The sequence below is a fragment of the Copadichromis virginalis genome, linkage group LG1 (genome assembly GCF_057382275.1).
Source record: "Copadichromis virginalis isolate Kocher_CV1m ecotype Utaka linkage group LG1, C_Virginalis_male_GT1.1, whole genome shotgun sequence".
Taxonomy (NCBI): Eukaryota; Metazoa; Chordata; class Actinopteri; order Cichliformes; family Cichlidae; genus Copadichromis; species Copadichromis virginalis.
Window position 1 is genome coordinate 39,209,890 of NC_140618.1, and position 16,136 is coordinate 39,226,025.

Genomic DNA, 16,136 nt, shown 5'->3' on the forward strand with positions numbered 1-16,136 from the left:
GCCAGACGTACGCTGGGAACCAGGGACTTTCCCCCCGCTTTCGACGGATATTCTTCCCCTCGTACGCCACCTGTCTTTTGCCTCCTACAGAAAAAACGACCTAGGAGACAGGGTAAACGGAGCGGTATCCGTGAACGCATCAAGGCCTACCTAAAGTCACACGAAGTGATTAACCACTATGTTATCTTGGATATTTTACGTTCCTCCCCATCCTTCCAGGACTGGTCTACCTTTAGGCTGATTCGCCATGTCGGCCAGCATGCTCACTCGGTCTACCTGCTTGGTGTTGGATGCAGACCTCCAGAGGTGGCGTGAAGCACAGCAATCTACGCCTGTTGAGGCGCACTCATAGAAGTGATAATGTGACTACGATCCGGATGGCACTGCTCAACACCAGCTTATTAAAGAACAAGTCCTTAATCCTAAATGACTTTTTTCTCTAATCAAGGTGAGATTTCTTGTTCCTGACGGAGACTTGGGTACGCCCCTGTGAGTCCTTTTCCTTTTTGGAACTTCTTCCCCCAAACTGTGCCTTTCTGAGCTGTCCCAGGACCTCGGGTAGAGGTGGAGGGCTAGCCTTGGTCTTTAAAAACAAATTTCGAGTACGGCAATTGCCTCCTGCCATGTACTCCAAGGCCACACATTTGATCTGGTATTGTCATATGGTCTGGACATGCACATTACGGATATAAGTGACGCTCGGTCCCAGTCATGTTTGATATTGAACTTTGTAATGTGGAATTGAATTGTGCCAAGTGTGCACGATTAATCCTGAGATTACCAGCTTCTCTGTGGCCTTTACTAACTCTACTTTTTATGATACCAACTCTAATTCAGCTATATCGGTTGATGAATTTTCTAACTCCTTTATTTCAATATGCTCCTCGATTTTAAACACTGTGGCTCCATTAAGGGCTTACCAACCATGGCTGAATGAATCCACCCGCGCTCTCAGGCGTGAATGTCACCGAGCCGAGAGGAAATGGAAAAAAGGCAAACTTCAGGTGTCCCTGGAAATCCTGCATAACTGCCGATCAAAATATCAGAAGACTGTCAAAATTGCAAAAGCCTTCTTCCTGACAGAACTTATTACTGACCACAGTCACACGCCACAAGTTCTGTTTAAAATCTTTAATTCAGTTGATAATCCCTGCTCTACGCCTCCCTGGCGCTCTGTGAAAAATTCTTACATTACTTTATAGATAGATAGATAGATTTCAGCACTAAGGGCACCATATCTACCGGCAGTTAACCAAACCCCAGTTTCTGAATGCTCTATGGTTTTTCAACAGTTTGAGCCTGTATCTTTTTCGACTCTGAAAGAAATTATTGATCATATGAGTAACTCTAATACGCTGCATGACATTCTGCCTTCCCACATTAATAAGGAACCTCTGACTACTATCGGTCTCTCTATTTTACTTCTAATGAACTCTTCACTGTCATCAGGCTGTGTTCCGACCAGTGGCGTGTCCAGCGGGGTGGCACAGGCCACCCCAGGTGCCACCCCAAAGCTAAAACAATAAAATTCAATCAAATGTACGATTATGTTTTAACAGTTAAGCTCGGATATCTGAGTGCAAGTGAATGCAGCATCAGCTTCTGCACTATGAGCATCACGTTAGGAAAAACTATTTTTCGGCAAAAGATAATGAGGAGAGAATAAATGTCCCTGTAAGTAATATTAAGTTTGTTGAGTTTAGTAAACTTCGGTGAAATTAGAATACCAAGGAAAAAAATAACACTTAACATTGCTGTGTGGAGCTGCAGATTTGGTTGCAGGTTAATACTGGCAGTGTCACCATGCCAGCTGACTGTACTTCATCACCAGCCAGTGTTGTTCTTTATACATCAATATTACCAAAGTTGACCATAAGGCAGCACTTACACTACACTGTGCGGTTTAGCTAATTTCTCTCATTACTTATTCTATCTGCCAGCTCCATGTTATGAATAGAGTGTAAATCACCCCTGTGCCATGTTCACTGCAGGGATGTGCAGTTCTGGATCTCAAGGCTCCTGGTCTCCCGGTTTCAGATGTTTCCATACTTCAACACAGCTGATTTAAAGAATCATTTACAGACTTCTGCACAACTAGGTGTTTGGGGATTATTTGATTTGAATTGGCTCTGTTGGTATAGGTAACATCTAAAACGTGCATGATAGGGGTCCATGAGGGCCAGAATTTGACATCCCTGACTTCTAGTCAAGGTCATACATCAGGAAAGTTGTTGTTTGTGACATAGGTTTTTGCTTTATTACTTCAGGGCCAACCAGTAGAGATAAAAGAAGAGAAAGAATGAAAAGATCTCAAAATATTGAGAATTTCTTTCTTAAGAAGGCTAAAATACACCCAGAAGCAGAGAGCAATGTCAGGGAAAGGTGGACTGAGCAGCAGTCATCATTGTCACCTGTGAGTTCTACAAATGAAGGTATGTGAGAATGAATAAGGAAAATGCAAGGAAGGGATGTTTATATTGTCAAGTGTTCAACCGATCCTAATATTTGGGGATAAATAATTAACTAAGCAAATATATGTATTGTGGCACATAATTGGAAAGTAAAACAAAATCCTTCTTTAAATAACAGTTTTTTTTAAATTTAATGAAATGTAATATTTGTATATTATCCCACTTGTAGTGTTTAAAATCTCATTCTAATAAGAGTTAAAAGCGCATTCGGTTATTAGGTTTATAGGGTTATTGAATTATGGTTAACGCTTGGTAGAATTTTTTTTTAACATTAGATTACATCTGCCACCCTTCTCCAAATCTGTGCCCCTACCTGGCCCCCCAACAAAAATTTTCTAGACACGCCACTGGTTCCGACTGCCTTCAAACACACAGCCGTACAACCTGTAATCAAGAAAAGCAACGCTGACCCCAACAGTCCTCTAAACTTCCTTTCATGTCTAAAATGTAAAAACAAATAGTCCCTCTTAGAGACGTGGTGTCAGTGACAAATTTCAATCTGGATTCAAACCCTGTCATAGTACCGAGACAGCCTTATTGAGAGGTTTTAATGATCTCCTCCTAACTGCCGCCCTGTGACAGATGATATCCAAATTTACTTTCCTCTAAATTTGGATGCCTCGTCCCCGCTCTCGCCTTTGTTCGAATGTCTGCGGGAGGTTAAAGACTGGCTATCCCAGAATTCTCTTAAATGAAAGAAAAACAGAAATTAGTGCTTTTGATAGCCACGTTCCCCTGGGCCAGCTAACTGATACAATGGGGTCTTTTGCCAGCCACTTTTCTCATTCTGCCAGAAACCTCGAAGTGCTCATTGATAGTTCTTTTAAATTAAACAAGCAAGTATCCACTGTGTTAAAAACCAGCTTTTATCAATTACGCCAAATTTCCAAAGCTAAGCCCTATTTATCATATAAAGAACTCGAAAAACTTATCCATGCCTTCATCACTTTTAGTTTGGACTATTGCAACTCTCCCTCCTGCAATTAGTCCAAAATGCAGCACCACGCCTCTTAACTGGCACTAGAAGGCATGAGCACATCACCCCTGTCCTCGCTAACCTACACTGGCTTCCCGTCAAATATTGCATTGATTTCAAAATCCTTCTGCTCACTTTTAAAATTCTAAATAACCTGGGCCCTAGCTACTTAACTGATCTCCTTGATCCGTACAACGCAAAGAGAGCACTAAGATCCTTCAGCCAACTGCTCCTAATGCGACCAAGGTCTCGTTTAAAAAACGGAGGTGACCGTGCATTTGCCATCGCTGCCCCTAGACTCTGGAATAACCTCCTAGTCGAAATCCGTACTTCGGAATCGATTCAATTGTTCAAATCCTGTTTAAAAACACACTTGTTTGTACTTAGCTTTTGAAACAAATTAGTTTGACTTTCAAATTAGTTTGCCTGCACTACACCATGTTAATGCAATCTTAAGTATAATTGTACTATTTGTACTTTGCCCTGCCTGCACTGCGGTTTTATTGTGAAGCACTTTGATGTACATTAGTCTTTTAAATGATCTAAGAACTGTAACTTGCAGAATTGATTTCTTTCAACTGACTGCTTTAATATGATGTTTAGTATAATTTAAGTATTTTCTATGCTTGGCTGCAGCATTACTAGGGAGTTATGTTAGTAGCACTACTTGCAAGAAAGAAACGCTAATTTAAGGAGGTCTTCCCCCAAGTTCTCAACAAAAAGGTATTTCAGGTGAAGAGTCTTACGTCATTTTGATTGGCTGACTGAGGATAAACAACAACCCAGATCACAGAAGCAGACTTTCATTTTTGCAACTGATCAGCTCTACTGAACCAACGGGTCACACAGATTTTTCCAGGGTTATCATCAAAACACCAAAGTATGTTTTGGAAGAATGGTGGACCATCAAAGTAGTAATGTAACAAAGACAATGTAAAGGTTCATTCAAGCCATCTTGGTCTATATCAGGGGTGGGCAACTCCAGGCCTCGAGGGCCGGTGTCCTGCAGGTTTAGATGTGTCCGTGATCCAACATAGCTGATTTAAATGGCTAAATGACCTCAACATGTCCTGATGTTCTCCAGAGGCCTGGTAATGAACTAATCAGGCGTGTTGACGCAGGGTGAGATCTAAAACCTGCAGGACACCGGCCATGTTGGACCAGTTATTAGAGCAGCAGAAAGTCTGAAAGGCCAAGATTTGAACAGAAATTGTGCATTTTTCACTACTGGAACTCTGAACATATAAGATTTACTTCTTTACACGAATAAACCTAATAAATAAAATAAAAAAAGGCGCAACACAAATACTACTCCAAAGTCAACAGATTTATTTCCTTTAGCACTGAAGTTGTTCACAGTAACATCACAAGGGAATACATTGCAAATGGTTATCCTGCTCAGTAGTAGCGCTCAGTACCGAAGAGTCCATTCTGTGTGCTCTGGATTCCCACAGTAGAAAAAGAGGAAAGCGAATGATGAAAGGTATTGCTTTAATTTTCCTTTCTGACAACTCAACACACACCCAGATGGGCTGAGTGAGTGACCCAATTACCAGCAAGGTCCCTCTTTGAGAGAATGAGTAAGGAGAATGCATTGCACGGTTACTGTGTGCACACAGTAATCAAAAAAGAGAAAGGACAGCAAATTAAATGAAAATGTAAAAAAACAAAAAGGCAAATTCAAATGAATGCACATAAAGAACTGAAACGTGTAGAGAAAAGGGGAAGAGGAGAACAATTCCAACGACAACATGCAAAGAAAAGACAAATGCTGAACATGCAAACAACCATACAAGGTCAAAGCTAAGAATAGGGATCCCCTTGTTTTTTTGTGGTTTTTTTCTTTTCTTTTTTAAATAAGCTTGCCAGTAAACTCGGCTTATTTACAGAATGAGTGTTTGGTGAGTTCTGAGCCGTCATACGCGCACGGGGCATGGGGAAAAGGACAGTTATCAACAAAGGGTTTGTTCCTCTCAAAGAGGCTAAAACTACATTCTTAAATTACAGTAAATTATTTTCCCAAACATATATTACAAGGTTTCTTGCATCAAAACCCAGGGAAAGCAACAAACAGACACAAATGTTTTCATTTCTCAGTGGTCAAATAAATTAAACATGACAAAAATATCCTTAAATAATCTGACATTAAGAAACATTCTCTACATCTTTCATATAAATAAACAATAATAAATTAAATTAAAAAAATGACAAAATACAGTAAAGTACAAAAATATACACAGCAGTTCAATATTGTCTGAAACCTGCAGATAATCTAAAAGAACTTGGGGAATAAAAGAGAAAATTTAAAACATACTGAAATGGTGTAACTCAAGACAAGTGTTCAAAGTGCAAAATAAAAAGGAGACGACTAAGCAAAAAGGCCTGGTCACACCAGCAAAATTTCCTGGGCAATGTTAACGGTCAACGCGCTAGCTAGCAAGAACTTGCTAGCGCTAAATCCAAGATGGCTTTTTGAGCATTTTCTATTTTTTACCGTAATGGGCTCTTCCGTCTGAAGTGAGAAACTAAGTTTAGCTAGCAAGTCTGCAGCTAGCTAACTAGCTCATTTAGATTACTATTCGTGTACCTCACATTAACAAAGGTTGTTTTGCCGTTATCGCTAGCAGTTGCATTATTTCTTGACTCCCCACGACCTCTGTTGCAGGTCTCTTCCTGTATGTGAGCACCATCTACTGTTACAATGAAACATTTCAAATGCTGGTGTGGCCGTGCCTGTTCGTGAATACAAAAGAAAATATGGCAAAAACTCTAAAACATAATGCCACTACTACACTTTTTGACACTAAGCAGGGACATAGTTTAATCTGTACAACAGAATAGATCATTCATTTATATAATATTACCACCGCCAACCCTCTTTATCATACTTTTATGGGCAGTCTTTAATTGCAAGAACCCATGTACAGAAACACCACAGAGCGAGCTAAAAGAACCTGCTGCTCACAAAGAAATATGATTTTAAAAAGAATTACAATCCAGCCAGTGTTTGTTGATCCATCCGTCCACCTTTGCTTTCTTCCATCGCTCCTGCATCCCATCTCGATTTCAAGTTCATCACGCGAACAGGTTGTTTATGCCGAGGTGTATGTGTGGGTGCATTTTTTTATGTACATGTAGGAGAAATGGAAGAAAGAGGGAGAGGGTATACATGTGTGCAGACTGACAAACGTCACTGTCTTAAGGCTTTTTTTCTTTTTACAAGTCTTCCAAGACGTGTCTGTGTTTGGTCTGGCGGGGTGAAGTGTACTCTACTGATGCGGCAGCAGGAAGAGACTCAAAGATATAGGGCGGGGGGAGTGGATTCAAGTGGGCTAGGGAAGTGGTCCTCAGTCTTTTCCAGTTTCAAACTCTCCTGGTGCTGGCAGGCCCAGCAGGCCGCTGTCAGCCATCTCGCCAAGGTTAATAGTTATTATGGATGATCCCTGGTGGCAGAGACAAGTCAAGCCATCACACATGTGAGGAGGACACAGAGAGGGACACAAGGTAGGGACGACGAAGCTACATCTGCTACTTATTGTAAAATACTGATCGACCTTTAAACTGAAATAGCCATTCCCATTATTAAGTACAAAATTTATAGGCAAAAAGTAGATCTTCTTGTTTTATTCTTAACTAAAGGGCAAAGTTAGCAGCTCTCCTAATTTCTCTTATTTAATGACCTGATTACTGCTTTCATCTAGTCATGCACAGCTACGGCTCCTTAAGGTTGTTCCTGTGTCCTGCTGCTGGCAGCCATCTTTGTTTTGTCTTTGCCAGGGGGGCATTTAGAGTCATTAGGTGGGGGCTGGTTGGGCTTGCTGCTGGGGGTATGCTTGGTGGGGGAGCTAGGCGTGGCGCCGGGGGAGTGGGACGCTTGGATGTTCTTCTCGTCTGAAAAAAGCTGTTTAATTACGTCAAAGAAGTTACTCAACGGGCTGCCTACACAGACGGGAAGAAAAGAAAAAAGAGAAAGAGAGAGAGAGAGAGAACAAACAACAAATGAGCAATGGGGTTAACATGAGGAGAGGAAGAGGACGTGATGGAGGAATGAGAGGAGTGGAGCTAGGAAAGGAGACTCTTACGACCGAGACAACTGAAGTCAGAGCTTTTGTTTTCAGGCCAGACGAAGAAGAGGTGGCACCAAAACGACACTGGTTGTATCAGGACTTCCATCACTTTTACTGCGAGAGGTTTTTTTGGTCTCTGAGTCTCAGTTTCCCTGCAACATGGAGAACCAACAGGAGCACTGGAAGACATTTTGAATCTTACCATCAGAACCGCGCCACCAAATCTCAGCTGACACCGCAGAGGGAAGAGATTTTAAACTGGAAGTTTATCATGACCTGACGGATACCTGGGTTCAGCTTTTGGTTTCAACAGCTAGCCTAGAGGGACATTTCTTGCGGGGGTTTTAGAGGGATCAGTAAATTGAAGTCTTTGTTAAAAAAAATAAATGACTAAAAACCCAGGACTCAGTGTTTCCTGTAAAACCATAGTACAACTATGAAGCTGTAAGGGAAAAACCAATAGGAACATATGGCTTAAAAGTTCACTTTTTTGCTTCACTGCTGTACACAAGAATGATTCCAAATGGTATAATTTGTGCTCTTTAAACAGCGTTCAATTACATTTTCATAAACCACCAACACATAGACTGCCACCCTCAACAGATGATAATTTTAGCCATTTGAGTCCAAAAGTGTTTCCCCACAAACATTAAAAAATATGACTTCACAGCACAAACGGCTCAAGAACGTATGTCGACAAACCGAAGGGCGAGATCGCAGTGGCTATGTCTAATAAAATGTTTTTGATAAAAAAGCTTAGTCAGCCTGTCGTAACAGGCTTTGAGCCTGCATTACTTTCTAATTTTGTTAATGCAGCATTAACGTGTTATTTAATAAAAGCCACCGTCTGTACTGTAGATGATCAAATAACTGGTTTATTGTGACAGTGAAAAATTAAAAAATGTCCCGATTCTCAGCAGACTCTAGAGATACAGACTCTAAGAGCACTCTTAGTCTTCCACATCTTCCCTGCAACAGAGTAAAAATAGGACAGCATCCTCCTTGTGAATAGAGGAGATTAAAAAAAATTGGTGGTTTTCCCTACATTGATTTTTTTCACATTTGGTGACTGACTGCAGCTGAAACAAGCACAGTGTTTACACAGGACAGCTGGTGAGGGAAGGTCTGCAAACTGTCCCCTAATTTACAAAAGGAAATTACAATCAATCAGAGTTGGTTTGTGCCAATGACTGCAGCTTCTCTTAGAAGCATCTCGTCAGACATGACTCAGCTGTTTGCATCCTGGTTATATTTCTATATGAAGACAAAGTTGCTGAGTGACTTTGTCATTCTGCAGTTAAATCGCTGTCCTGCAGCAACTACATCAGGAATTTCTGTTTAGATCTCTGAGGTTCTGGCTGGACTCTAATCAGTTAGTATACATTTCTGTCTATTTAGAAGGGCAACAGATCTTTACCAGTTTATTAAACTTAGACCCCCGGAGAGCAGTCATTTTGGTTTTCTACCTTAGACCCCCGCGGAGTCATCATTTTGCGTTTCTACCTTTAAAAGCCGGAGAGCAGTCAGTCAAATGCTGGAGTCATTCATATGTATATTAGGTCGTTACCTAGGAATTCTGGAGGGAGGGGAGTGGGGGTGAGTGATTGAGGGGGTGGGGGAGTGGAGTGTTTCAGTTTGCCATCTTAGGGAGAAATCAACACATGTCCTTTGTATGTCCTTTGTTGCTGACATTTATTGATGAAAACAGTACAAAAAACCAACCATTTGTACACATATTTACAAATAATGATAAAAAGTGAGTGAGTACATTTCAACATTTTCAGCAATCACTCACAATCCTGGCACTGCCACGGTATCTGTCGTCTGCATTTACCACATGTGTACCTGTAGCAGTGAACACATCGCACAGTGGCCTGATTTTTTTTGCATCTGTGTTTGACCTGACACGTGGCCCTTTTTCCAGGGCTCGGTGTGGAGGGTTGTGTCCGAAGCAACTGATCTTTTCTTGCCTTCTTCGCAGCTACATGAGAGCGAGCCAACTCCCTTGCAAGCTCCACCAGGAAGTCCACCCGTCTTTCCTTCGTCCCGGTGCATGCTTGATACAGCACATGTGCATTCAGTGCTGCCATGTCAATCATGTTATAAAACACGGCGACTGGCCAGCGCCGTGTTCCTTTGCGGACAGTGTACTCCCGAACCATCTGGTCCATCACATCCACGCCACACTTTGTTTTGTTGTAAAGGGTGACAGTGTTTGGCTTCCTTTTGGTAGTGTTATCAGTCTGAACCACGCTGTGCATGCTGCTAAGAATATAGACTGTCTTCTTCCGTTTGGCCGCATACGCCGTCAGCGTGGCAGCAGAGGTTGAAAACACCTAAGAAATAAGATAAATTGTTATTTCCATAGCCCTTTTACACACAATGAAACACATAAACATAGAACCACAAAAGACCTGCAACATACCTGAGTGGTGAATTCATTGCGATCTGTCTGTCTAGTGGATTGAGGAATTTACCTGCGAATCTTGTTGACTGTGCCGAGGATGGTGGTTTTCCGTCCAAGAAGTTTTTGCGCAAGTGAAAGCGATGTGAAGAAATTGTCCGTGGTAACATTTCTGCCCTTGTCTAGGAATGGTTCCATCAGCCTCATTACTACATTTTCAGAAAGTCTCTCCCCAGTGGGACGATTGGGGTCCTTGCCAAGATATGGGAAGACATTGCAAATGTACTTGGATTTTAGGTCGCAGGCCACCCAAAACTTGATCCCAAACTTGTCCGGTTTACTTGCAATATACTGCAGGAAACAGCACCGAGTCTTTGATGGGAAAAGCTGTTCATCAACGGTGATATGTAGACCAGGGTTGTAGCACGTGATGCAGTTGGTGACAAATGATCCCCACACACTGGAAATTGCAGCGAACTTATCAGTCTTTGCTCGATCACTGCGGGTGGACTTGTCATCAAAGCGTAGGTGTTGCATGATGTCTTGGAAGCGGTTTCGTGCCATAGTTCCAATTATCTGTGGGTTTCCCAGGTTTGCTGACCAGCAGTCATTTACTGATGGAACCCTGTAAACCCCCCGCAAGATGACAATTGCAATAAATGCCATTAGTTCAGGCTGGTCAGCAAACCTGGGAAACCCACAGATCATTGGAACTATGGCACGAAACCGCTTCCAAGACATCATGCAACACCTACGCTTTGATGACAAGTCCACCCGCAGTGATCGAGCAAAGACTGATAAGTTCGCTGCAATTTCCAGTGTGTGGGGATCATTTGTCACCAACTGCATCACGTGCTACAACCCTGGTCTACATATCACCGTTGATGAACAGCTTTTCCCATCAAAGACTCGGTGCTGTTTCCTGCAGTATATTGCAAGTAAACCGGACAAGTTTGGGATCAAGTTTTGGGTGGCCTGCGACCTAAAATCCAAGTACATTTGCAATGTCTTCCCATATCTTGGCAAGGACCCCAATCGTCCCACTGGGGAGAGACTTTCTGAAAATGTAGTAATGAGGCTGATGGAACCATTCCTAGACAAGGGCAGAAATGTTACCACGGACAATTTCTTCACATCGCTTTCACTTGCGCAAAAACTTCTTGGACGGAAAACCACCATCCTCGGCACAGTCAACAAGATTCGCAGGTAAATTCCTCAATCCACTAGACAGACAGATCGCAATGAATTCACCACTCAGGTATGTTGCAGGTCTTTTGTGGTTCTATGTTTATGTGTTTCATTGTGTGTAAAAGGGCTATGGAAATAACAATTTATCTTATTTCTTAGGTGTTTTCAACCTCTGCTGCCACGCTGACGGCGTATGCGGCCAAACGGAAGAAGACAGTCTATATTCTTAGCAGCATGCACGGCGTGGTTCAGACTGATAACACTACCAAAAGGAAGCCAAACACTGTCACCCTTTACAACAAAACAAAGTGTGGCGTGGATGTGATGGACCAGATGGTTCGGGAGTACACTGTCCGCAAAGGAACACGGCGCTGGCCAGTCGCCGTGTTTTATAACATGATTGACATGGCAGCACTGAATGCACATGTGCTGTATCAAGCATGCACCGGGACGAAGGAAAGACGGGTGGACTTCCTGGTGGAGCTTGCAAGGGAGTTGGCTCGCTCTCATGTAGCTGCGAAGAAGGCAAGAAAAGATCAGTTGCTTCGGACACAACCCTCCACACCGAGCCCTGGAAAAAGGGCCACGTGTCAGGTCAAACACAGATGCAAAAAAAATCAGGCCACTGTGCGACGTGTTCACTGCTACAGGTACACATGTGGTAAATGCAGACGACAGATACCGTGGCAGTGCCAGGATTGTGAGTGATTGCTGAAAATGTTGAAATGTACTCACTCACTTTTTATCATAATTTGTAAATATGTGTACAAATGGTTGGTTTTTTGTACTGTTTTCATCAATAAATGTCAGCAACAAAGGACATACAAAGGACATGTGTTGATTTCTCCCTAAGATGGCAAACTGAAACACTCCACTCCCCCACCCCCTCAATCACTCACCCCCACTCCCCTCCCTCCAGAATTCCTAGGTAACGACCTAATATACATATGAATGACTAGCCAATTTAGCTTCCACTTCCAGCATTTGACTGCTCTCCGGCTTTTAAAGGTAGAACGGTAGAAGCCTGGAAATCCCAGTGTTAATCTGGCTATGAATGGATGCAGAAGTGGCAACAATGAGTTCATTGCACACAATCACAATAATCATGATAACCGTGCTGCAGTCTCTAACCATTGTTTTTTATTGTGTTACTTTTGCATTAAGCAGTGAAATAAAGGGCGGTAAACCATGTCAGTGCAAATGTCTTCCAAAGCTCCAGTTAACTCCCCATTATACCAACATCCATCACAACAACATTTGATAAGTCTTTTGATCAGTGCTTTTAAACAGCAATGAATGAATAAAACATGCAACAATACAGCACGGTGCACACATTAATACACATTACAGGGTTAGTTTAAAACGGTACATCCTTCAGTGAGCATCTGTTGGTGTTGGTTTTGAATGTGCGTGAAGAGTGAAGGCGTGTCCTGAGAACTTACCATCGTCCCCCTCTGACAACACGCACACATGTGTTCCATTTGTGTCTGATCTTTTGTTCAAGTGAGGTTAAATATGGAGAGTTATAGAGGAGGGGTGAACAACCTGGTATCAAGCATTATCATGCAAAGGCTTAATCAGGCTAGTAAAGCCCCAATGCCAACCTCCAACCCCAAACACACAGAAATATAGTCATCGTATCAAGTCATTGTGTTCCCTAACTCAGCCAAAACTACCGTGGAAACATCACTGACACTACATAGCCCAGTAACTTTGACCAAGTGGCCAATTAGTGGGCCCCACTACATTTAAAATAATCTTTTACATAAAGAAAGATGCCCATTGCCCCTCAGACTGGAGAATTCACTGCCTTCCATCATCGTCCTTATGAAATCATAAACTGGATGTCTCTGTGTTTAGAAAGCTTAATGGTCAGTCTGTGTGGCTTTTGAACAAATTATTTTTTATTGTCCGTCAATAAAAAAAAGTTGTTAAACACTAACAATGAGGCCCTTTTAGATTTGTCAGGTGAAAACCTTTTTAATAGTGCTGTCAGCGTTAATCTCATTAAAATGGCGTTAACGCCAAAACCGCATTAACACGGCAAATCTACGTTAGCGTGGATCGCCCCGTGCGTGGGGCTGGACGGGGCTATCGCATTAACGAGCTAACTGCGCTAACACCTTGATGTCCTGCAGCCCCACGCACTAACTCGCTAACGTAACGCGTTAATGCGGTTATGGCGTTAACGTCATTTTAATGAGATTAACGCTGACAGCACTAATTTTTAACACACTGCTGTCATCATACGTTGTTTTCTTATTGTTCATGACTTTCATCAGTCAACAAAAATTATATTTTTTTGTTTCAGAATGATATATTCATCAAATTAAAGAAAATTTGAAAAAGAAAGACTCAGGAACAAATGTGAATAAGCGGCTACACGAGCATTATCTTTCTGGCACAAACTGAAAGAATTTGAATCTAATTTTTAGAAATAATTTCTATACCTTGCTTAATCCTCTTTTTACGATGATTTTTTGGCCTTTATTGGATTCGGACAGTGAAGACAGACAGGAAAACCGGGAGAGAGGGAAGAAGACATGCAGCGGATCGGACTCGAGCTCAGGATCTCCGGCCACACGGTCGCCTGCTCACCCACTGAGATAAACCTGCGCCCAGACTCGCTTGGTCCTAGCTGAAAAGCTAAAACTGACTAGCTAAAATGAGCCATAAGAAATATTAGTTAATTACATTTTTTTTAAAAAGTTCCTATTCAAAGAGCATTATTAAAATCCAATAAAACTTAAACATGCCTGTGTTACTGACACTGGTGGAGCTTGGGTCAGAAATTGGCTCAGTATGTTGATGCATCACATTGGTTTTGTTTGATTAAAAGAAGTCACTGAGTTGCGCACATTCTGGGCATATTTTTTTTAAAGAGACCAAATTTCAAAAGCCCTCATCAACACTAATGTTTGTCTCAGAATAAACAACTGGAAAAATGAAGAGGTGCCTCTAAGAAGCCTTCCTGTGGATTCAGTTTCTTGTTGTAAAAACCCCAAAGCACTTTCTACTCCTCATTGGAAATACTCCATTTCTTTCCATTAAAATGACTTGTTACGATGAATTATATTTTATTTGCAGCTCACACGCTCCCAGACACACGTGTTAGTGCAGACAGAGTGTGTTGGTGAAAGGGCCTCCAGGACGTTGCCAGTGTGTTAAAAGCCAGAGTTAAGGTGGTTTGCCGGGAGTTCCCGGACGCTCTGGGCCTTACCACGCTTGGAGGATTTACTGGGCAAAGAAGCTGAGCGCTGAGAGCCATCTGAGAGCAAAGGACAGTGTCAGAAACACCAACCCACGCACTGAGGCCGTGTGCTTCATCAACACATGAGCTGAAGCCCAACATCAGCAGGGCAACACATTACACTCCCTCTTGGCATGAGTGGACTCCAAACACATGAATGTTCAGCTCATTTCTTTCTCCTGTTTGCTATTTTGCGATCCTTCCTTGTTGTGATATTTTCTGTTTCAGTCATTGCTAGATTGGTTTAGGTAGAAACACGTCGACTTAATCCAACATCCAACTGAAAAACCTTAATGTTGGGAGTATTGAGCCTACTAACTTATATTCAGCATATTATGGGCGAACCTGCTGCAAACAGTTTAGTCAGCGTGGCGAGCTAGTCTGACGCTCTCGTTCCATTTTTCTATAGGAACCAAACTTTACAGGATGTTGGTGAAATGAGTGAAAATGAAAAAAGACACCTAAAGAAAACTGACAGTTAGAAAGAAAAAATCTCAACATTTGTTGGTCGTGTAAGCAGATACTTTCTTAGCAGGGACAAGTGCTGTAAATAAATGTCCTAAAAATGACATCTTACTGTAATTATGGAGTGGATGGATATCTGCAGATGGTGTAAAGTCTTGCCTGATTTTTCTTTTTATGTCCTCAACTCTTTCAGTCTCAAAACAAATATATATGCAAAAAATAAAGCATTCCTTGGTAATGTGGACCGGTCTCATCAAAAACTGTGAAATAATGAGACTTAAAGGCCCAACTGTGCTACAGAGCGAGCGATTTGGAGCACTGTAACAAAAAATAATTTCCCCCAGGGATCAATAAAGTATTCTGATTCTGATTCTGATTCTGATTCTGATTTACAGTCTGATCTCTGTTTGCAAAGACTTTGGGTTTAGGGAAGCAGAGAGCAAAACTTCTCTGTGCTGAACGTTCACAATCCTTCCCGATCTTTTAAAAGATGTTGACATGATTGTACAATGCAAGTACGTCCCTCACGTGTTGGTTTGCCCTCCTAATTCAAACGTACCTGAACCTCTTTGTTGTTGTTTTTTAGAAAGAACAATCAAACACGACTTTCTGACAAAGCTAGCATGGACTGGATTCGAAAAAAGAAGACAAAAAGAAGCTAGTGCACCACTGTGACTGTTCTAAATCTTTGGGTAAGAAGTAAAATCTAAACATCATCATTAGGGCTGGGTTTTGATGATCGATTTATCGATTAAAATCGATTCTAGCTTGGATAACGTGATATCAATTCATTAAAATCCTGAATCCATTTTTAAATAATCTCAGGTTGAACCTCACAAAATTTCTACAACCACCAAACAGCTAAAAGAGTAAATGAGAGCAGGAACACGGATTCTGCTCAAAGACATAAACACAAAACGCGAAGCCGCCAACGCATCAGAATCAGTGAGCTGTCGCCTTTATCCCCCGACGGCACGAACACGGACATGTCGTCGGGGCTGAAAGCCGACAGCTCGCTCGTTTTGAAGCGTCGGCAGCTCGTTTTGTGTTTACGTCCTTTTTGCGCTCGATTCTGAAGCTGCAGGTTTCATCTCTCTCCGAACAATACTGACTGAACCAGCAGCAAAAGACGATCCAAACTACGCTTCACATAAACATAGTCATGAATTTCCTCTGACTTTTGCTGCTTTGCTTCCACCACGATAAAAATCACACTGCATGTAGAGCTCTCTCTCTCTCTCTCTCTCTCTCTCTCAGGAACAGTTTCCCATCTAAAAATCCGTTTTTTGCATTATTCGCTTACTTATTACCCACA

At 41.9% G+C, this 16,136-nt stretch overlaps 1 protein-coding gene across 11 annotated transcripts in view; it reads right to left on the minus strand.

Annotated features, from left to right (window-relative positions):
• Window positions 1-4,759: 4,759 nt before the first annotated feature.
• LOC146719239 (serine/threonine-protein kinase BRSK2-like) overlaps window positions 4,760-16,136 on the minus strand; it is a 151,151-nt gene continuing 139,774 nt past the window's right edge. For 7 of the 11 annotated variants that reach the window (XM_085462081.1, XM_085462050.1, XM_085462076.1 and 4 more), the window contains 2 exons: window positions 14,327-14,374; window positions 4,760-7,386 (listed from right to left, as the gene is read on the minus strand). In XM_085462081.1, the coding sequence (XP_085318207.1) occupies window positions 7,169-7,386; window positions 14,327-14,374 (266 nt within the window). In that variant the 3' untranslated portion in view covers window positions 4,760-7,168. The remainder of the gene's footprint in view (window positions 7,387-14,326; window positions 14,375-16,136) is intronic. The other 4 variants (XM_085462032.1, XM_085462024.1, XM_085462009.1 and 1 more) reach the window with 3 other exon arrangements.